The sequence below is a fragment of the Electrophorus electricus genome, chromosome 7, assembly GCF_013358815.1.
Source record: "Electrophorus electricus isolate fEleEle1 chromosome 7, fEleEle1.pri, whole genome shotgun sequence".
Classification (NCBI taxonomy): domain Eukaryota; kingdom Metazoa; phylum Chordata; class Actinopteri; order Gymnotiformes; family Gymnotidae; genus Electrophorus; species Electrophorus electricus.
The window spans coordinates 3,731,959-3,754,605 of NC_049541.1; the positions used below are offsets into that span (position 1 = coordinate 3,731,959).

Genomic DNA, 22,647 nt, shown 5'->3' on the forward strand with positions numbered 1-22,647 from the left:
AGTATATTAACTCTCTTGAAGAAGTTACTATTAGTAAACATCAATAAACAGTGATACCTTCAGTAAATGTCACAGGAGTATGCAATTATATTTCACTGACTTGCCTATACCCTTTCTTGATTTTTGCTGTTGTGTGTTTTGAACCATTTTTCTCTTGTTTGTCAGAACATTGAAGACCTCCGAGGTGTTGAAGAAGACTCAGAAGTCCTTATCAGAAACAGTTAAAGAAGTATGTGCAGTAAAATTCCCATGTGAATATGTAAATTGTCATCTTTTTATTTGCTGTACATGACCAAATGCAAAACAATTAACTTGGTATCACTTGCTATACACTGATAAGAGGACTGACTTGGACAGATGTGTTTTTCCTTTTGTCCTGTGAATGTGTGTGTTTAATATCATTATAGCCTGTGCTTATCAAAGGTGAGCTAAATAGTGTTCAGTGTATTGAAATCTTCGATACAATGATGGGATGCTTTATGGGACATACGTGCTGTTAGCGTTGGAACCTGGTAAAGCAGACTGCTGCTTCGTTCCTTGGAGGGGGTGGTTCGGAGGAGGTGGGTCACACCAACCTGGGCAGGAAGCTCAAAGAGGGGGGAGGAGGAGGCAGCTAAGACTGCCCGCTCCACCGTCCAGTCTGTGTCAATGAGCGGAGAGGCCCTGGGGAGGAGCACCACCGTCAGGAGCGATATCTCTCAAGTCCAAGTCTGATACCACTGTGCATACAGATGTGCTGAGTCAGAATGCGCTGCACGACCAGGCTTCGCTGACGCTTATCTGCGTTATCTGTTGAGGCGCCCAATGTTCTCTTCCTCTCCAAAAGCCTTCAGGCCCATGATGGCGCTATGTAATGAAATGATTCAAACACGTGTTTGATGCCATGATTGTATGCTTGGAAATTGGTTGTCCTAATATCATCCAGCTGTGACATCTCACTTTTGAGATGTGTGTGTGGGTGTGTGGGTGTGTGTATAGGTGGGTGGGTGTGTGTGTGTGTGTGTGTGTGTGTGTGTGTGTGTGTGTATAGGTGGGTGGGTGTGTGTGTGTATAGGTGGGTGGGTGTGTGTGTGTGTGTATAGGTGGGTGGGTGTGTGTGGGTGGGTGTGTGTGTGTGTGTGGGTGGGTGTGTGTGTATAGGTGGGTGGGTGTGTGTGGGTGGGTGTGTGTGTATAGGTGGGTGGGTGTGTGTGGGTGTGTGTGTGTGGGTGTGTGGGTGGGTGTGTGTGGGTGTGTGTGTGTGGGTGTGTGTATAGGTGGGTGGGTGTGTGTGGGTGTGTGGGTGTGTGTATAGGTGGGTGTGTGTGTGTGTGTATAGGTGGGTGTGTGTGTGTGTGTGTGTGTGTGTATGGGTGTGTGTATAGGTGGGTGGGTGTGTGTATAGGTGTGTGTGTGTGTGTGTGTGTATAGGTGGGTGGGTGTGTGTGTGTGTGTGTGTGTGTATAGGTGGGTGGGTGTGTGTGTGTGTGTGTGTGTGTATAGGTGGGTGGGTGTGTGTGTATGAGAGTGTAGGGCATGGGGGGCTCCTTCACAGAAGCTAAGAACCAGGTCCGAGTGTTTGAGGTGAATGAGTGTGTTCTGTTCCCTCTCCTGTCCACTTCCTCCACACCCTTCTGCTCTTAGAGTGTAGACCATATGCAAGCTTTAATACTCTCATATAAACCCCTGAACCTGATATGATATTTAGAAATACTTACTGTAACTTGTAATTGATATCTATGCGGATATGTTTCTGTACATAGAGGCACCACCCGAGCTGTCCTGCATAAAGCATCACAATGGTGCCAACAGTGGAAAGACTTCATATACAACAATGTAGTTTTCAACCGTATGAGCAAATGTTTTTTTTCCCTGAATTTTCTTACTCTTAAAGCTCATTCATTATGTGGCCACATGTAAACAGTTGCTACATTCTTGATAAACAGCAGAGGGCGCCAAGCCCACGTTATTAGAAATAACAACACTGCCCATGATCAGTTGCAGTGGTTTTTCTGTCTGCTTTGTTAAGGATTGTTTGAAATGAAGATGAAATATGACGAGAGTGACAACGCATGCATCAGAGCCTTAACCGATAAAGCCACAGACCTCATGGGTCAACTGACCGCTCTTTGATTATTGGAATCAGACTATAATAATCGTGAATTTTGATTATAGTTATTGTCTGGTATCAGGTGGCTTGTTCTCCGAGACGGAGATGTCTGAGGGCCTAACGGAGATCCTGAGTGCTGATCCTACCTTTGACAAACATGGCTTCCTTTGACAATGTGAACATGATATCATTCCTAATGTCTCAGAGGCCACACACACCCTGTCCAAGCTACTGGTTACCTGCAGGTTAGTGTGCCTATCTTTTTTGCCACTGAATGTAAACGTGATTTAAAACAACCATTATTTTTATTGATCAGTTGGGTAATTGATTTTTTTGACCCTGCCTTATAGAGAATGCAATACTTAACTTATACTTAATCTTTCTCTCAGTAATGCTGATTTTCCCAGCAGCAAATGATCAAATGTACCATGTGTCCATAAGATCTCTGTTTCTGCCCTCAGGCATTAATTAGAGGAGAGCTGGAAGTTTTTGAAGACTCAAGCTACGGAGCTGTAAGTACTCCTTTTATCTTCATTTATCTTTAACCGCTGCCTCACTCAGTTGACTCGCATGTTGTGTGAATGAGGTTTGGTTTTACAGCCAGATTTCATACCCGATCTAGCAAGCCAACAGCACAGGACTGCAGTTCCACTATAAAGTCCTGGACATCGACAGTACTGATGTACGCAAATGAACCCAACAGGAAGCAGATTGCTCCGGCCGCACTGCCTTCGATAATAAAATCTCTGGAGTCTGATTATGGCTGTTGTGATAAATTAAAGCTTTTTAAGTCTTTGATTGATTGTGGTTTTAAGCTTCAAGTTCAGCACAAACACACTGCATCAGATGCCATCAACCTAATACTTTTCAAAATAATGAATAGGCCCTGGAGGGTCTGATTAACAAGAACTTATTATTGTAATCTGACACAGCAACAATACTAGTTGTTGTTAATTAAAATTCCTTTTGTGGCATGGCCAACCAGGCCAAAGACACAGCATACATTTACGGCGTTTAACTCTGATATAAGTGTGATGATATTCATGCTCTGTTTTTCCATGACCGTGTACCTCTGTGTGACCAAGTCTCTGTGTGACCACGCCTTTGTGTGACCACATCTCTGTGTGACCACGTCTCTGTCTGGTCGTGTGTCTCAGATGTGCCATGGGGAAGATCATGGAGCAAGGTCCCGTGCTCATCATCACATTCCAGGCCCGGGTTGTCATGGTAATCCGCAGCGCCAAAGGGGAGGTAGTGGATGGAGATCTGGTGAGCATCAGCAAAACTCTTGTAGTCCTTGAGTTAGGGGAAGGTTAGGGTGTTGGTGACACATCAGCAGTCATGCCCAGATCTTATACAAAAACCAGAGCGCTGCAAATGGCAGAAACATTCTTGGTGAGCTTTACTTAGTTTCCATAACAACTTGAAAGTATTTTTTCTTGATTTTCAAATATATAGTGATCTTTTGGAGGCTGTTTATTTCTGATGTCGTGTGTGTATGTGTGTGTGTGTGTGTGTGTGTGTGTCTCTCTTTGTCTATATGTCTGTGTCTCTGGGCACTATGCAGATATCAGGAAGGGCTTAACCCACATGCAGCCTGGAAACTGTTGGGCATCTCTGCTTCCAGCACAGAACAAGCGGTGTTCAAAATGCGCGCACACACACACACACACACACACAAACATCCACTCTTCACACCCTTCACTTAGTCATTAACTTTGTTCATGGTGTATTTAAGACAACACCTGAACACTTACGTGTCTGTGTTCTAAGCTGCGGAGAATCTGAAGCAGATCACCCACTGATGAGGGACCTTTAAATGACCTGATATCTGGTTTGGACAATTCTAAGCATTTTCCATCAAATGGAATGTTGAATAGGACCAGAATTTGGTGTACAGCTGTGCTAGTGGGATCAAATGATTGGGAGTGTCGCTATAGCAAAGACAAAACCGATTTCTTCTGCAGCATAGGCTGTGCACCTCGTCGACTGGAGACGGAGCTCAGTGCATACTGTGTGATTATGATTAATCTGTACAGAAAATAATGAACACAAATGTTAGTGCGGTTGCAGTGTAGCTTGTTAGATTCTGTTAATGTAACTCCCAAAGAATAACTTTGTAAATTTTATTTGTTAAAAAAAAATATGTGCTGTTAAAACCAACTTGTATAACAAGGAAATATTTACAGCCAAAACATGCAATGTTTAATGCAAAACAATAAACATTAATGTTGGTCATAAATGCCTGAAACTTGTATATTAGAATAAGCAGTTATTTTCTGGTGTATTTTATTGTGAATACAAACATTTACAAAGCTTAATGTCTTTTCAAACTTTAAATGTGATGACTAATGAGTTGCATACACTAAAAAAGGTCGACAGTCAGGCTACTAAAGAGTTTCAAAGGACCAGCATTCATTTATTATTATTGTCATTATTATTAACACTTGTAGTTTTGTTTTTATTTGCCATGCTCTGTGTTTTAAGCATATTCCACACTGAGTTTTAACCTGTAAGGTACTACATTATATGGGACAGCAGGTTACCACGTTGCAGGTGCTACATTGCATGGGAGAGCAAGTTGATCAGAATGGCAAATGGAAGATACCCTAAAGGTTTACGTACTGCATTATGTCCTGTAAGTGTCATAAGTCAGAATGTACTGTCTGCGTCTAGGACTCATTCTTCTTATTTTAAGAAAGGTTTTTTCTGAAGCAACTTATGAATGTGTGATTGGTATTCGTAGGCACTGTGTGATCTATGCACACATCTGTATTTATGTACAAATAGCACAATGTACTTCCTTTCATATTTTGACCATTTGACCAATGTATGTTACCAAATTAATTCATTTTTTTTAATGTATGTATTTGCAAATAGTAAATTCATTTCTCAAACATGCAATGTTTTAATGGGAGACCCAGCCCATTATTTTAAACTCATGTCTTCTCTGCCAGTTGAACGGATCGATCAGCCAATAAAACATTTCTGGCATGTCGTAATGTGCATGTTTGTATAAAGACGGGGACCAAACATTATCTAGTTAGTGTAAAGCTTTTCCCTTAATCTCCGAGTTTCATTTCCACTTAATATGCTACAAAAATAGTTTTGTGGCTTCATGTTTTGCTCACAGTTACACCTTTTTGCATGCAATTCCATCTGACAAAAAAGGGAAAAGCCTCCTACTGCAAAATAGGGAGAGAATACTCCTGACATTTGACTGGATTTTGCCATCTATTGCATCACCATAAAAACATTTGAAGGTGACGATATAGTGAATAACAGCATGTTGGCTTGGTAAAATTTACCAAAGCAGTGAATAGCAGGCTTATAGCAAATTCCTCCCACAGAGCGTCCTAGTCACGCAGGTGTTTAGCATTAACCTGTAATTGTTCGTGAGAACTGAGCTACTGACTTCTTACAAAAAAGGGGGGGAAAAATTGCAATTGCAACAGTGTTAGAGTGGAATATGAATGTGATGTTTCAGTTCCAGAGAGTAAGTAGAGAAACAATTTTTAATCAACTGCAAAGCAACAATGATTTTATTTCTATATATCCCACCTGAGGGAGGGAGAGAGTGATGGTTATAATGATAGATCACTTGGAGTATACGCCGTTCTCAGGCCTTTGTGCACTGCGGCTCCAAAATCAAATCTCAAATTAAAAAAAAAAGTCTGGAGCGACCCATTGACCCACCTGGTACAATCGTTTTTATGAAGAATGCAACAATATTAAATAAGCCGTGTTTCCTCAGGATATCTGGATCTGTGATAAAAAAAAATTATTGTCCTTGCGGAGGCTTCCAAAAGTCTGATTGCGTAACAGATGCGCAGTGACGATGAGCTTATGATGGACAGTAGGTCAATATGAGACATTACGATGTACAAATGAAATGAACGTGGAGGGGGTCATTGAGGGTCATTGGCTGGAGAAACCCAGAAAAGGCTTGCTGATCGCTTTGTTGGACATATTCGGCTTTCAGACTGAAGTATTTATCGTTTCCAGTTTGGGGGGGGGGCATTGTAATACTAACGGATATTGCATTAATGGTATAATTGTTTGTATTGCCAGTTATGGCAGCAGTTGAATGTATATATGTACTATGCATTTGGCTTGCACAGCTGATTAAGGACCCCTGTCCGAAACGTTCTGTTTCTCTGGAAACTCTGTATACTCTTTAATATGTAAAAATCCGAAGAAGATTCTAGGTGAACGCGCGTGCGTGCGTGTGTGTGTGTGTGTGTGTGTATATGTATATGTATGTATGTGTGTGTATGTATGTGTGTGTGTGTGTGTGTGTATATATATATATATATATATATATATATATATATATATATATATATATACACACACACACAGAGACAACCAAGTATTCGAAGTATTCAAGTGTAGCTTGTTTGTACTTTCATGCCATTAACTTTGCATCTGTAAGTTCAGGCTAGGAGAAAAGGTCAATCCGAGCAGAATCACAGTAGCTGTGATGGCTTAAAAGTTCGGCTTTGCTGCCTTGCTCTTGGACACGTGTCCCCTCTGAGCGCCCGCGGCGCAGCCAATCGGATGCCGTGAGCGTGAGGGCTGTTAGCGGGCGCGTGGCGAAGTGCAAACGCTGGAGCCAACATTCAACACTGTGCGCGCGGATCCCGAACAGCGGAAAAGAAGCAAAAAACCATTACAGGTCTCTGGATAGGTGAGTAAACACCTTTTTATACGAAAGTTCAAAGCTGTAGTATGAATATAGTCGGCGCTTATTTTGGAGGATGCGATCTGAATTTGTACAAAGTGTGATTCATATTCATATTTAAACAGTAAACCAGCCATTTACCGTAAATACCAAGTGATTATTCAGAGCTCTCCCAGCTTTGCATGGTTTTAACTAGTATCCTACTAATCTGTAACAAGGTGTAAAATGCTGTAAGCTACACTATGATTTATCTGTTGCTTGTGAACCAGTAGCTAGTTGGATCAATGAACCTCAGAATTGAGGTTGTGGTTTTCTTCGTTGTCTTCGTTGTACTCAAGGTATCTAAGACTGAGTAATTTGGCTTTAGCTATCTGACATCATGTAACCTCTGAAGGGTCAGTTTTTTCATTGTTTGTGGGCCATTTCTTCTGAGAAATCTCTAAATAAAACATTTAAAATATAGATTTTGTCATATAATATTGTTTTTTTTTAATCACTGATACACTTTTTAAAAATTCCTAGTGTTGCCTATGCCTGTGCTTGAAAATCTAAAATAAATATAACGTGTTGTTACTAAAAATAAATGGCTTACACAGATTTATTGTAATAAGCCGACAGCTGATTGCAGACATAACTGATATAAGACATAGCCTATATGACCTTCCCTCTTTTTGGCATTGTTATCAAAGCCCTTGAGACCCCCAGTTGGATAGCATTGTGCTGACTGTATATGGAGCTACTCAGCTCCACTCCTGTTAAGTTTCTATAGCGATTGCATTCTATAGGCACTTCTTAGTGTGCTAAACCGCTCACTGGTTCCTCATGCCATCTAGGAAAAGCAACTTATAAAAGAGGACTGCAGCAGGAGGAACCATGCAAGTAAAACTGAAATAGCCCAAAGCGTATGGTCAGACGTTGCTGTTGGTGTGCTGTACAGTGTACGCAAGTAATAATGCTTCGTGTCAGATGATTACAGTCTAAGAGAAATGTATATGTCAGTCTGATATGCAAATGCAACCTGAGCTGGCAGTGCTCCTCCCCCTTTCTAACCAACCCGAAGTTCTCTCCGCCTACTTTGCTTGAAGGCAATATTATTTACTAGCATTTCTTGTCCTTTATGTGGTGGATATTGAACGAGGGTTTCTTAAGATTAAAATCAATTGATGCCTTTGCTTCACCGTGCATTCCTGCCTGGACCAGCTAGTTCACTCGGCCTACTTGAGTTTGCCCCTGTCAACCCCGCAGGCGATAATTGTCTTGCTTGGCCAGAGAGGACACCTGAAGGTGTCATGTGTGTGCACAATTAGTACGAGCACCAATGAGCACAAGCGCAGTGCAATTATTTAATTAGCATTGGCTATGCTGCTGATGCTTATAACTCGCTCCCTGTGTCACGGTCTAGTGGCTGTAGTTACGGTACAGCATGACCTGGGCAGCCCAACTCCATGGTGAAGCTGGAGTGTCTGTGATAGTTGCCTCGAAGCTTTCACTTTTTTTTTTTTTTTTTTTTTTTCTTTTTTTGAGATTTCAATTCAGGTATTCACATTCCTGGGATTTTTAGGCCACCTTCCCGACTTGCTCCGGACGCGTTGGCTCGGATGACTGCTGTTCCTTTTGGGAATTCTCTCCTCGGAAACATGAGCAAATCTTCCTTGCTGGGGCATGAGCTCCCATCGCTGGCCCCAGCTCCGGGCCCCCAGGTCACGGCCGGGTCACCCATCTTCCCTGATGCGGAGCAGAGCACGGCCCTGTGCTTTGTGGGACTCCTGCTGGTGTTGCTGGTCTTCCTGCTGGTCCGTTGTGTCCGGATCCTTCTCGACCCTTACAGCAGCATGCCGGCCTCCTCGTGGACCGACCACAAGGACAGACGGGAGAGAGGGCAGTTTGAGTACGCTCTGGTGTGATAAATCCAGGGAGTGGGAGTGGATGGGGGGGGGGGGTTCTGTCCAGGATTCCTCCTTTACATCATTATGAACATACATGGAGATCACATGACCTCACTATTGACTAATGCTTCAGTGAAATATAACTAAATAAAACAAAGGTAAAGTGAATTCTCCTGAATAGGATCTAGTGGGATTAATTTGCACTGGGTTTCTGTGTAACATTTAAGTAACTAGGTCAAATGGTATTAAACGTTTTTTGGTGGATATTCTGAATGTTTAGGATTTTGTCTTGAGATATGTGCCTTGTGTCCAAGATTGTGAACATATTTCATATAATGAATATTTTAATTTTCCAGATAGTCTTTACCATCATGATGTTTCTATAAATTGTTGAAGAGTGGTTAGCTATTTATCCCTTTATTGTATAATGAATTTATACTCTATAATGTTGCATGTTTGTTATATCAACTTTTTTTCCCCTGTAATTAATTCTTAATTAACATAATTATTCTGAATTAAGTTTATCTTTTTTATGGCTTTATTTAATTATTTAAGACTTTGGTATGTTACAGTGACTTGTCAAATAGTTTTTATGGGGATATTAAAAAAATAATTTTATGTAACATTCTGTAGCAATCATCTTCTCATCTATTCCAATATCTCATGCTGAAAACTGGGTCACTGATCTCCTGAGATCTTGTGCCTTTATGTCCTTTAGGAAAGGTTTAGTTTCAATATGAAATTCTATAGCACCTTCTGCACTTTCTTAGTACAGCCGGTAGAGAACATTAGTAACCTGACAGAATCTGGAGCAGGGAAGAAGGTGATCGTCTGAGAGGTGTTACATAAACGGCTTCCACAACTCGTAAAGGGATGGTCTACCTCTCCCTCTTTATCGAGCAAAATTAATTTGGTTAGCAATCATTCTTACAGGTTAATCTCGGTAATTATTGTAGATTACTGTGTAATTCTTTTTGTTTGATTGTTTATTTAACAACATGACTCCAAGAGCCTAGTAAATTTAGGAAGAGAAAGGAATATGGAGTGTTTGCACTCTAAATATCTCCAGCCTGCAAGTAATTGAATCAAAGTTTATTACCAGGACGACATCAGCCCGAGCATCACAGATGTTATAAAAGTGAGCAACCGCCCTCCTGGTGAGCATCTATTTTACTGTCTCATTCTCCTGGCAGTCTGAAGGCACCATTACTGCACAACAAGAAAGCAACAAGGTCATATTGATATAAACTACTACCCTGTTTTTTTGCAAACAACACTTCTAATTAAGGACATCTGTATTCATTTACATCTGTGGTACGTGGACCCAAATGCAGGAACTGAATTTGTACCGTTTTATGTGTTTTTTTTTTATATATATCATAAATTAGTTATTAGTTAACCGTGAGACAGTAAAATCTTTCTCCCATCAGTGGTAAAAAGCTGACATGTTAAACGAGGTTTGTTAGCGAAGGGGCTGGAGCTACACGCTGCACTCACTCTGGGCATCCACCCAGGGGTCCATCTGCTTCCTTGGTCTCAGATGTCACATATCTCACATGGGAGAACATATAATTGTGTCTTCCTTTCACCTCTGCATGTACATTCATGTTCAGTGCACTTGTTCACAGTTAGGTGTTTGAGCCATTTATGAAGTTATATACCTGAACGTCAGCTTGTTGTCCTTGATCCAGGCAGACTTAATGGACAAGCGCACAGAGGAGTCTATAGGAGAGTCACAGTCATTGATTATGAAATTGATTATGGCTGGTGCTAAATCTCAGTGAGAGGCCATTGATCAGCACTGCAGAGCAGAGGACGTGACATCCCCAGAGGCAAAGGGGCTCACAGTAACGGCCCACAGACCAATCACAGTAGGGACAGGCAGTGCTCATTAGTGACTCAGCCAATCATAACGTGAGGAGGCACTGAGCCACCACAGGGCCACCACCACTTCAATTGTTCACACAAGTGGTTGTTCACACTAGCAGTCATTCAGAATTATATATAAAGCACTTCAAGTGATAATCATGTCTAAAGTGCAAAGCATCATTCAATCATATACAATATTACATTTGGAAGAACTTTGGTTCCCAAGCACATTAAGCTTTAAAGGTTTTGTGAATGGGTTTAAAACAAACTATAAGGGGTTCCTCTCCGATTCCGCTCCAACACTTACTGCTCAGGACAACCAGAGGCCTGGGAGTTTGAGGGGGCAGCACATCACTTCTGCTATTCCCTGGGTTGCTAGGACAACCTTGGTGTTAATCAGTCCCTGATACTCTTGCTAGGGTTGCTGGGACAACCTTGGTGTTAATCAGTCCCTGATACTCTTGCTAGGGTTGCTGGGACAACCTTGGTGTTAATCAGTCCCTGGTACTTTTCCAACTTCTCACATTGCTTCCTTTGGATGTTTCCATCACTTCGGACCTTCACATCAATTACCCCTACAGCTTGCCAAATCTCACAGTTTCTGGTTGGTTCCCACCTGTTTATCTGTCTGGATATGGAGGTCCAACGGGATCTTAGCCTTGTTCTTCTTCTCCACTCTCTGCGGTTCCTCCTATTTGAACTTAGGGATGTCCAGCACATGTGCCTTGCATAAGTTACCGTATATGATCCCTATCTCATATATAGTAACATTTACTTATATATATTGAAAATTGTACTATATCTATAACTTTAACTACAATACACTGATGGACCAAACGTGTTACATTTATCTTAAATTCATGACTAATACCGCCCTCTGCTGGAGATAATCCCTCATAGAACGCACTAAAGTAAATTTTGCTGTTTGAATTGCAGTGACATGAAACAAATACTGTACTGCTGTTGTTTTTCTATTGTACTGTACTGCGGTTGTTGAAAAGTGACATTATTGAAGTTGATCAAATAAACGGAAAATGATAGAAATCTGAAAATTATAGAAGGAAGTAGCATTTGAGATCAAATTTAGTTAACTTGTCCATCAGTGTCACAGAAAGAAAATTACAGATAAAGTTAATACTTTCAAAATCTGAGGGTATCACTAGATATATAAGAATATAGGGTCTAAGCCCCCAAGGAGAATTGCAAATATGAACCATCCATTAACACGTGTGTTAAATGCTGCATTACTTATTGCAATATTTGTTTTTAGTTTGTTTTTTAAGTAATGTTACATTAGCATTTGATCTTCAACCAGGGTTCCTTTGTCAATTTAATTTTGGACAATTGTAATAGACGTTCGGATTACGTATTTTCTTTACTTTTATGAAGTTACAGTCTTCAGGAACAGTCTCTGACAAAGAGACATTCTCTAGCACATAAAGTGACAAACTATAATGTATTTTATTTATTAAAATACATAATCTGAGGGGGTGGGGGGTGTTAAATAACACTTAAGGAGGACTATGGCCCCCCTAACAGGAGCCTAATGACACCCATGTGAAAATCTACTGTTGCCACAATAATCAGTGGAGAGATTATTATAATTTCCCATGTGTGTTTCATTAAATTCCAGCAAACAAGCAGGACAAAGCTGTCCCTTCTGATAGAAGCTCCTCCACAGACACCCACAGGGCCTTACATAGTCACAGAGGAAGCACATTACACACTTCAATTCAATCTTAGTACAGAGATAGTTACAAGCACACCAGCCTACATAGCTACTCAGTTGCCGTCACACCTCAGTCTTGGTTAAGCACATGTGAGCCATAGCACAAGCTTAGTTATAGGCACCCCTCAGTCTTAGTATACACTGTTACAAGTACACTTTAGTAAAATAGGTCTATTAGTGTCCCTAGTATACAGGATGGGCATGAAATGTCCAGGTACTCACTGAATCGCCAAGTCTCTGTTAGGTAATAGGGACCAACTGTATCTACTGAGAATTCTCTGAACATAATAGGTAACAACGCAACACTTCAGAGACTGGATATATGGGGCAATATGCGGAGAAGAAGACTGCACACAGTGTTCAACTGTGTCCATCTTGACTTGTAAACACTCTAGGGATTAATTTAGCACTATGTGTTAATGCTGTGTAGCTGGTTACAACATTTCACTAAATTATTGTTGTTGTTGTTGTTATTATTATTATTATTATTATTATTATTGTAGCCTATAACCAACATGGATTATAATTGAAGTTACTAGGAGACCCAGTCTCAAAGGAAAGCTAGAACTCTTGGCTTGCAGACAAATAAAACAAACGCCACTCCTGTCACTGACAAAGGGCTGGTCGATGGTGACCAAAGAAGGCACCCATCCCATGGCAAGTGTATGCTGTCTACTTGGGAATGGGGAACTGGGGGTTTGTGATAAGGAGGGGGAGAAAGGCACAATTACATCTGGTCCCTATTTAGGATTTTAAGATATTCACCTTTATTCTCCTTTGTAGAAGCAGACCTGATGGATGGAGGTGCAGAACTCTGCAGCAGAGGTCACCTGTCCGCAGTTCGGTAGCTATAGTTCAGGTTCAAGGACGGCGAAAGAAATACTGCGACTGATTTCAATTGGGAAGGTGAACGGGATGTTAATATTTTAGCCATAACAACACAAAACTACTACAACAAAAACAATAGCAATAAACACGAGCGCAAATCTGCCCCCCCCCCCCCCCCCACACACACACACACGAACTAACCAGCTCCCCTCATGACACCGGTTCGAGGTAGACGCAGTAGAAACGTTTGTCCTCCTTTGTGTCTTTGGCTTCAGAGGTTTTATCGCCGTTACATCGCTTCTACCTGTTTCACTCAGCTTTATTTCACGCGCAGGGAAATAGTTTGAAAGTTTGTCCGATTCATTTAAAATCATGTGGCCACTAGTTAGCGCATTTCTGCGGCGACTCGGCACTAGATTTTCCTACGTAGTTAGCGTCCGTATGGAAATGACCTGGAACAGGTGCGGAGCAGAGACAGCCCGTTTCCAAGCCTATTGAACGCGGCACTTCTCCGTCCGGCCGGTTGTCTGGCAACTCTGACAACTGCTCCCGCAAAGACATCCACAGGTACTCGTTCATTTTTATCCGTCAGCAAATGAATGAGAAATGAATAGTTTAGGTCAATACGTAGCAAGTATGGTAGGAGAAAACGAATAGCCTCCTCGTAAATGTGTCGCAGCCTTGCGTTTATAAAGATAAGCATTGATATGAAAAATGTACGCTACGAAAACTGTTTACTGCTGATACATAACGTAGCAGTGCGCACTTTTGACAGGCAAGTGACGCAATGGCTAAATGGTCAGGCAACAGCCATCCTATAGCGATATAGATTAGATCTCTAGGGGCAGTGAATTCTCATATCGAGCATTTGATTACTTCGCTGGTACCGTGCAGGAAGGTACACTTACAGTCTCAAAGTAGTCAAATACAGTGTACATTAAAAAACAGTTTCAACCGTTTAGTATATGACCGTTGTAGATGGTCAGCCCTCTTCAAATAGACATGGTGTTTGCTATGAACAACAAAGTAGCTAACTAACTAACTAAATACACACACACACACACACACACACACACACAGATTTTTATCAAGTTCACTTCGAATTCAAGCACGTATTAAACTCGTGCTTGTCTGTCTCGTCTGCCGCACAAGTCCCCTCGCGTCTGGGTGCTCTGTACCATGGAGCTGTTCAGTGAGTGGCTGTGGAAGCAGGAATACTGGCTTCCTCCTGGCATCACCTGGGAGGACATGGCGCAGATACAGGGCTCTGCCTGCCCGCTCCCCAGAGACCTGCTTGTTACGCTGCCTCTGGCGGTGGGCTTCATCGCGCTGCGCCACGCGTTTGAGAGGTAAATGTTGATTTTACACTCAGTCGTCTGTATTGTGCTGTGACAAATTTTCTGTTATGCTACAGCTATGTTTGTGGCAGCAGTGCGCGTTCCAGTAGCCCCGTTGTAGGATGTTGCTGATGTTCAACGAACAGCTTCTCATTACGAAATAAAAAGAAGAAAAATGCTGGAACACTGAAACTTGTGTGTTTTTAGAAGGTTTAAAGCTCACCAATCTGTAAAGTCCAAAGAGCGCATAAGATGTATCAAATTTCAATTCATCTTTAAAAACTAGCCTAAACTCTGAAATATAGAGCAGTTACAGGAAAGGATCTACAAGTATGCATTTTAATGGATTCTCAATGCATTTACTTTTTTATATTTATAAAAACTGTCACGGACTATTCACAGATTGCAATGTAACATTGCTGTAATCAGTCAGTAATACTGATATGTTCGACATGTATATTTCATGTTTGCATAAAATAAGCCTTTGTTTGGCTCAGCCCATTAGCCATATGCTGCTGTGGTGCCTTTGTAAAGTGCAGGGACGTGAGCTGTTTCCAGCAGCTGTGGGTCTGCGGCCCACGTGACTGTAAAGTGCGGGGACGTGAGCTGTCTCCAGCAGCTGTGGGTCTGCGGCCCACGTGACTGTAAAGTGCGGGGACGTGAGCTGTCTCCAGCAGCTGTGGGTCTGCGGCCCACGTGACTGTAAAGTGCGGGGACGTGAGCTGTCTCCAGCAGCTGTGGGTCTGCGGCCCACGTGACTGTAAAGTGCGGGGACGTGAGCTGTCTCCAGCAGCTGTGGGTCTGCGGCCCACGTGACTGTAAAGTGCGGGGACGTGAGCTGTCTCCAGCAGCTGTGGGTCTGCGGCTCACGTGACTGTAAAGTGCGGGGGACGTGAGCTGTCTCCAGCAGCTGTGGGTCTGCGGCCCACGTGACTGTAAAGTGCGGGGACGTGAGCTGTCTCCAGCAGCTGTGGGTCTGCGGCCCACGTGACTGTAAAGTGCGGGGACGTGAGCTGTCTCCAGCAGCTGTGGGTCTGCGGCCCACGTGACTGTAAAGTGCGGGGACGTGAGCTGTCTCCAGCAGCTGTGGGTCTGCGGCCCACGTGACTGTAAAGTGCGGGGACGTGAGCTGTCTCCAGCAGCTGTGGGTCTGCGGCCCACGTGACTGTAAAGTGCGGGGACGTGAGCTGTCTCCAGCAGCTGTGGGTCTGCGGCCCACGTGACTGTAAAGTGCGGGGACGTGAGCTGTCTCCAGCAGCTGTGGGTCTGCGGCCCACGTGACTGTAAAGTGCGGGGACGTGAGCTGTCTCCAGCAGCTGTGGGTCTGCGGCTCACGTGACTGTAAAGTGCGGGGACGTGAGCTGTCTCCAGCAGCTGTGGATCTGCGGCCCACGTGACTGTAAAGTGCAGGGACGTGAGCTGTCTCCAGCAGCCCAAGTGATTCTATGAACACAAGCTCAGGGGACTAGTAGAGGGAGAGTGTAAGAGAAGAGGGAAGAGACTCCCAATCAACAAACAGGCAGCAGGCAGACATACAGTAAGAGCGTATGTGTGTGTGTGTGTGTGTGTGTGTGTGTGTGTGTGTGTGTGTGTGTGTGTGTGTAGGACATGACTGTTGCTGTGGCAGCTGATCACTGTAGTAACCTGAGAGTACGAATTCATCAGCTGATGAATTTGTGTCTCTCAACCATGTCTGTCCTCGTCTCAAATTTCCTGGGCCTAATTGATGTAGTTTACACACAAACCTACAGACACACACACACACACACACACACACACACACACACACACACACACACACACACTCACTCACACACACACACCTTGTAGAACATGTGCAAATCTTTATATCCCTGAATACATTTTTGCCCAATCAGTTTTACCAGTGCTGTGTAAACCTATCCACATTTGATCCACTAGGAGCCCATAAAAGAGAAATAGCAAGTAGTGCAGGTGTGTGACGCTTTTTCTCATCTGCAGGGTTGCTGCTGTTCCCCTGAGCAGACTTTTAGGAGTGAGAGACAAGCTTCGCTTACGAGTCCCACCTGCACCAAGCCTGGAGGCCTTTTACATCAGACACAGTAGACAACCTACACTAGTGAGCTCAGAGAATACACACACACACACACACACACACACACACAAACACACACGTTCAAAATAAACAAAAGATCACCAATATGAAGTGTGAAGTCCTAGATGGCTCCTGTATCTTTTACTTAAATAATAGATGGTAGCATCTGCACCCCAGATTTTGAGAGTGATGACTCGATCTGGCTATAATGCCACTGCTGCCTGTTGCTGGGTCACCGTCTGCCTCTGGGTTAGAATGGTGACATAGTTCGACCGTCGCCTGTCTACACAGGTCAGGGCAGGGTAAGGGCAGGGTGTCCGGACTGCTCCCATCTTCCCGTGGCCTCGCTGAGCGGCTCTACCATGTTGCGGCAGGGCCGTGCCAAGCGCGTGTTAATCCCCTTCCTCCCAGGGGTGCAGGTGTTTTTTGTTTTTCACCAGGTGAGTAAGGTGAGAGATGTTCCCTAAGAGATCTACAAGAGTGGAGAACAAATCCTGTTACAACTAAGAACAAATCTTAGATTTTTAACTGTGGCAGTCATCACTGCATGTTCATATTCAATGGTGTAGGTTTCACTAGAGGTTTGGGTTTACCAGCCCACATTTATTCCGCATGCAGTTTAGCCTCAGCCGCTTATCTCAGGTTACGATGCCCAAACAACACAGCCCACTTTTCCTTTACTGTCTTTGGCATTTTTCAGGATTCAGTCTTCCTTAAATTCTCAAACTGTATTTCTTTTCTTTTGTCAGTTGTTTTTTTCTTTTCACCCTTTTTTCTCTTTTTTTTGGTGCAGAAATGAACGACTATTTGAGATAAAGTGTGCAGTTCAGTTCTAAGCTAAAGTGCCTAATTCGTTTCAGCAGTAGTGTAGCAGCTAGCGGTATGAGGGCCGGTGGGGGGGGGGGGGGGGTTGACTAAACCCCACGGCCCAGTGGAGGGGTCTTCTGAGCCACAGCTTCAGGCCGGACATCTCAGCTGCAGATATTTCATAAGGATCTGCTGATAGCACATGATAATTGCGGGGATGATATGATAATCACGGGATAATATGATAATCACAAGATCTGCACGAGAGCTGGGTTGCCTCCTCATCCCACGGGTGCCTTGAAACTTGCTCTTGCTCATGGGGTATGATCTCCAGATATTTCGCTTTTCAAGTGGTTGTTTCCCTTTTTCTGACAGCCATATACAGGTTTTTTATAGCTTCTGCCAAAATGTCCCTGCAAACCTTAAACCTTCTTTATTTTTTGTTTTGTTGCTTGGAATGTGTTACTCAGAGTGAGGTCTGCAACCTGGCAAAGCACAGTGGCCTAACCCAGAAACAAGTGCAGATCTGGTTCCGTCACCGTAGAAACCAGGACAGGCCCAGCAACACCAAGAAGTTTTGTGAAGCGAGGTGAGTCTGCCCTGGATAGCAGCAGTCATTCAACTGAGGCTAACACAAGCCTGTCCTAAAACCCATGATTTCCTTAACGTGAATAACTCCTGCACAGAGTGATGTTTTCTCGCACTCTAACAGCATACTTTTTTTTTGTTTTGTAGCTGGAGGTTTGTCTTCTACTTAGTTTCATTCACTGCTGGACTCGCGTCTCTTATTGATGTAAGTGATTCCTACACTGCAGTGGTTCATAGGCATTTTGTCATTAGCGACCTGTTTGCGTTTGCGTGCTTATTCTGGCAGAATAGAATGCGATGCAGTCGTGTGGGTTGTTTTTTTTTTTTAAATTCGTTTCTTTCTTTTTTTTAAACATCTGAACGTTAGTTTTAAGTGGCAGCATTTCAATTCTGCTTTGGCTCTTTTCAAAATGACTAAAGAGAAAACAAAACCTGTGAATGTTCACAAAAGGCATGCCTTTTTTTCTGAAAAGAATTAAATGTCAGTACATACACTTCCCAGTAAAAAGCCCCGCCCATGGGGTTTCACATCACCCACTCCGCTTTGTCCTGGTTTACAAGGAAGTGATTTTTGAAGTTTTTGTGAACTGTGAACTACCCCTATTCCGTGCAGTTTCCTTGTGCATTTGTGAATGCGTTCGTCATGGGAGCCTGTCACCTGACTACACTGTTCCTCTTCCTCATAGACTCCATGGTTTTGGGATCAGAAAGAGTGCTGGAGGGGATACCCACAACAGGTGTGCACAACCACACAGAGGGGCGGGGCTACAGCTGCAGGGGGAGGGGCAATGGCGGTGGGCGTGTCTGCAAGGGCAGATTAATTCTATAGCTCTTCATTCAGAGACCACTGGAAAGACCTACTTAACCAAAACATTCACATTCACTCGAAAATAATTATTTTCATATAGTCAAATTGCGAATTTCCAACAGGGCTCCCAATAGTCTGTAAGAAAGAATTTGCTATTCAAAATTCCCTGAGAAACTATGGGTGTGTTTATCGAGTCATGTGTTTGGGTTTGTGAATGCACATGTTATGGGTTTGCGATGGACAATTTTGGTAAGATCATAGAGTAAAGTTGATACTGGTGCTCCATCCCACATCCAGACACTCACCTGAAACATGCCAGAACACTTGATTCATCAAAATCTTTTATATGAAACACTTTCATTCTGCTTTGTCTTCTTTGTAGCCTTATGGTGAGATTCCATTTCAAACTGGCGTTCTTATCTTATTATTGCCACTAATTACCCTCATGAAACACGTGTATGTTTCCTGGAACATGTCTTTGTCATGAGCTTCCCCGGTTTTTGTGTTTTTTTCTCCGTAGGCAGTGGAGAAAGTGCACTACTGGTATTACCTGACTGAGCTGGGCTTCTACTGGTCTTTGCTACTGTGTGTCTCTGTGGACGTCAAAAGAAAAGTGAGCATTTATCACAGGGCTCTGCCAGCAGTGCTTCTGACTTAGCAGGGCTTTAGCAAATTACACTATGAGTTTTAGTATAATAAGCGGAGTTTGTGTATTACATACTCTGGTTACAGTAGGCAGAGCTTACTTGTGACTTTTGGGGTTTTAAGCAGGGAGGTACCTATGTAAAAATATATCCAAACATTTACAGTCTAAAATCAATATTAATATTATAAAGTATTAGATTGGTTGGCCTTTTCCTTCTCTGAGCTGCGTGCTCTGTTTCAGGATTTCAAAGAGCAGATCATCCACCACTTTGCTACCATTGTGCTGCTCGGGTTCTCGTACTGTGCCAACTACGTCCGCGTTGGCACCCTGGTCATGCTTGTCCATGACTCGTCTGACTTCCTGCTGGAGGTGAGGTCTGTGGTGGAGACCTCGCTTAGCAGCGGGTCTAGGAAGTTCAAAGAGTGGAACACAACATGGCGTTTTCCCTCCAAATGGAGTACCGGAACTTGTCCTCTAAAACGTTTGTCTGTGTGTAGGGCAGCAGATTATCGATGAAGGTGTTATATGAGCTTTGGACTCCCAGTTTGGTTGCTTTGGACAACAGTGGGTTGATTTGTTTGTTGAGTTTTGATCTGCCGGGATGTGATGGACTCGGTCGAGCTCAGCCGCGGTTAATGTATGATTTTTCTGTCTCTCACTATCTCAACAGTCTGCAAAAATGTTCAACTATGCCGGCTGGAAGAAGACATGTGATGTGCTCTTTATAGTGTTTGCTGTAGTGTTCCTGGTTACACGCTTGGTGATCTTCCCCAGCAAGTAAGACGATTATCAGACCAGGTTTTGTGGGAAACCAATTAATCAATAATAAGATGTTACATCTGCATAGTCATAGCCTAATAGATTAATATTCATAGCCTAATAAATTAGTAATTAGAGGCTAATTCTCATTACTGATACTCGGCAGGATCATCTCCACCACTCTGATCTTGTCCATGGAGGTGTTTGAGCCCTTTGTGGGGTATTACTTCTTCAACGCTTTGTTGCTGGTGCTCCAAGCTTTGCACGTGTTCTGGGCATGGCTCATCCTCCGTATGGCCTACAAGTTCCTCTTCCTGGGCAAGGTGTGTTACAGCTCTTGGGATGAAAACATGGCAGCCGTGTGGAAGCCCACTGGACTAAAGCTCGAGGCCAAACTACTACCTATCGTACTTCACCCTGGTACAAAACACTGAGGCCACAACTACCCTGAAGTCTTTTTATTTTTGTTCAAAAACTGATTTAAGTCCTCGTCACAAATCAGGTTGAACCACCGCACTAAACCGCATTTGGCACTATACCTATAAGGACAGAATAACTAAACACCTATACTATAATAACTAAACATCTGGACTGTAATAACAACTTTGTGTTTGGGACTCCCTCCTCCCTCTGCACATTTAATAAACTTTACCACTGGCAAAAAAAACCCAAACAAACAAACAAAAAAGTAATGGAAATATCAGACAGAAATTTTTAACTTTTAAAGTAGCACATCCATTTTTTCTGGGACTTGTGACACGAATTATCAAACTGGTCTTAAAAGCAGAAGACATGCAAGTGTAAATAAGGCAACTTCTGTTGGTTCACACTTTAAATTGCATGTTACATGGAGACTTTTTCCTGTTTTAAATTGCTTTTACTGCAAACAAAAAGCCAAATTTGTTGTAAAACCTAAGTAACTTTCACACTTATTTCATCCGCAGCTGGAAAAGGATGAGCGCAGCGATGATGATGAAAGTGAGGAGGATGAGGATGAAGGAGGAGAAGAAGAGGAGCAGACCCCCTGGAGGAAGAGGAGGATCGTCCTAGATTCCAAACTAGCCATGATGACTTCAAGTTGTGTTCTAAACAACTTGGCCAATCAGAGAGCTAATGTGTGCAGCACAACACCCAAAGCTAGATAGCACTTATCGAGAGAGAGAGAGAGAGAGAGAGAGAGAGAGAGAGAGAGAGAGAGAGAGAGAGAGAGAGAGAGAGAGAGAGAGAGAGAGAGAGAGAGAGAGAGAGAGAGAGAGAGAGAGAGAGAGGGGATCATATTAGGTTAAGTTCAAGTACGTTTCACATATAACAGTCCTGATACTATTATATCTTGTATGGCAAAGTTTTCGCAAATGTTAGTTGTGATACACCTTGTTGCACAAGGTATTGTGTAAGGGGCATCTGACTGCAAGCTGCTGGTTCCTGTTCTGCTGCATCTCTGACCCTTATCTCGACCACTGTCATGTCTGCCATCTAAGGCATGCGAGGGGGTGGAGATCCACACGCTGCCTCATTGAGCTGCTTGTTTAGATTGAAGCGCAGATTAAACGGGTATGATGCTTTGCCAGGAAGTTTGTGATCCCGGCTCCGCGCTGGTTGATTTGATTATCCCAACACTGCGTTTCCCAGGCTCGGGCTGGGAGAGGCCTGTGAACGTACATGCGCTGTGAACTCGCGAGTGCTTGGTTAGTAGCTAATGGCCTGAGTCAGGTACGTGTGAGCGGAGAGAGCCCGCAGGATCAGCCGAGAAAGCATCGTCAGAGCAGTAAAGCTGACTACAAATAAATCATGTTCATGAACATAAATTCATCCTGTTTATGTTTTGTGTATGTACTGACATCTACCAAAAAAAAAAAGGAAAAAGCAGTTTCAGAAACTTTAGGGAAAACCTTTTTCTTGTATATATATTTCCTTTCTATTTGTGTTTGTCTGTGTATTTCATATTTATTATAAATTATATAAGCGAAACAATGCCTCACTCATTTTAAAAATAATACATCCTCAGAATCTGCATTCGGAGTTGTTCATGTGCATTTGCGTGTATCCATTTTAACATCTAACCTTTAACCATTCACAATACGTTATACAGCACTGATATTTCACACTGATGTGAAGCTGCATGCTAAAGTCATATGAGGTAGTACAAATACAAGTCCTGTGCTGACAGTCAGAATCATTTTTAGTGTGGCTTCGCTGTAGTACTTAGGCACCTCTTACAGCTGGGCCATGTAAATGTCTGGCGCCCTTTCTAAGTGTACACAGTCTGATTTCCCATCCGGAAGTATACCTGCAGTTTAGCAGTCAAGGTGTGTTTAGAGTAGGTAACTCTCCCATCTGTGCAACGCATTTGGTGCCCCCTTGTGGCACAAGGAGATATTAACATTTTTTCAGCTATTAAACTAAAGCTTAGTCGTTTGAGCCAGACTGTAGCTGGTTAAATACAAGCTAGCTCGTCGCTTCGTCCTCATTTTCCATCATTCCAGTGTGCTCACTAAATAGAAATAAATAAATCCAAAATGTACTACTCTACCTTATAGGAAAGC

The 22,647-nt window shown here is 43.0% G+C and overlaps 2 protein-coding genes and 1 pseudogene across 3 annotated transcripts; all 3 read left to right on the forward strand.

The window, feature by feature from the left end:
• The first annotated feature begins 1,515 nt into the window (after positions 1–1,515).
• Positions 1,516–3,877, forward strand: LOC113585956 (annotated as a pseudogene).
• A 2,833-nt stretch (positions 3,878–6,710) lies between these two features.
• LOC113585981 (cortexin-1) lies at positions 6,711–8,677 on the forward strand. Of its 2 annotated transcripts, none has more exons than XM_027023803.2 (2): positions 6,711–6,779; positions 8,298–8,677. In XM_027023803.2, the coding sequence occupies exon 2, from the start codon at positions 8,372–8,374 to the stop codon at positions 8,675–8,677; it is 306 nt and encodes a 101-aa protein (XP_026879604.1). In that variant the 5' UTR covers positions 6,711–6,779; positions 8,298–8,371. The 2 variants fall into 2 exon arrangements, with proteins under 2 accessions (XP_026879604.1, XP_035384511.1); XM_035528618.1 differs by having other exon boundaries at positions 6,731–6,779; positions 8,335–8,677.
• A 4,886-nt stretch (positions 8,678–13,563) lies between these two features.
• Positions 13,564–21,331, forward strand: cers4b (ceramide synthase 4b). Its single transcript, XM_027023794.2, has 11 exons — positions 13,564–13,652; positions 14,238–14,434; positions 16,403–16,520; positions 17,774–17,892; positions 18,039–18,096; positions 18,578–18,628; positions 19,220–19,312; positions 19,586–19,714; positions 20,016–20,122; positions 20,271–20,427; positions 21,049–21,331. The coding sequence occupies exons 2-11, from the start codon at positions 14,265–14,267 to the stop codon at positions 21,247–21,249; spliced, it is 1,203 nt and encodes a 400-aa protein (XP_026879595.1). The 5' UTR covers positions 13,564–13,652; positions 14,238–14,264; the 3' UTR covers positions 21,250–21,331.
• The last annotated feature ends 1,316 nt before the right edge of the window (positions 21,332–22,647 follow it).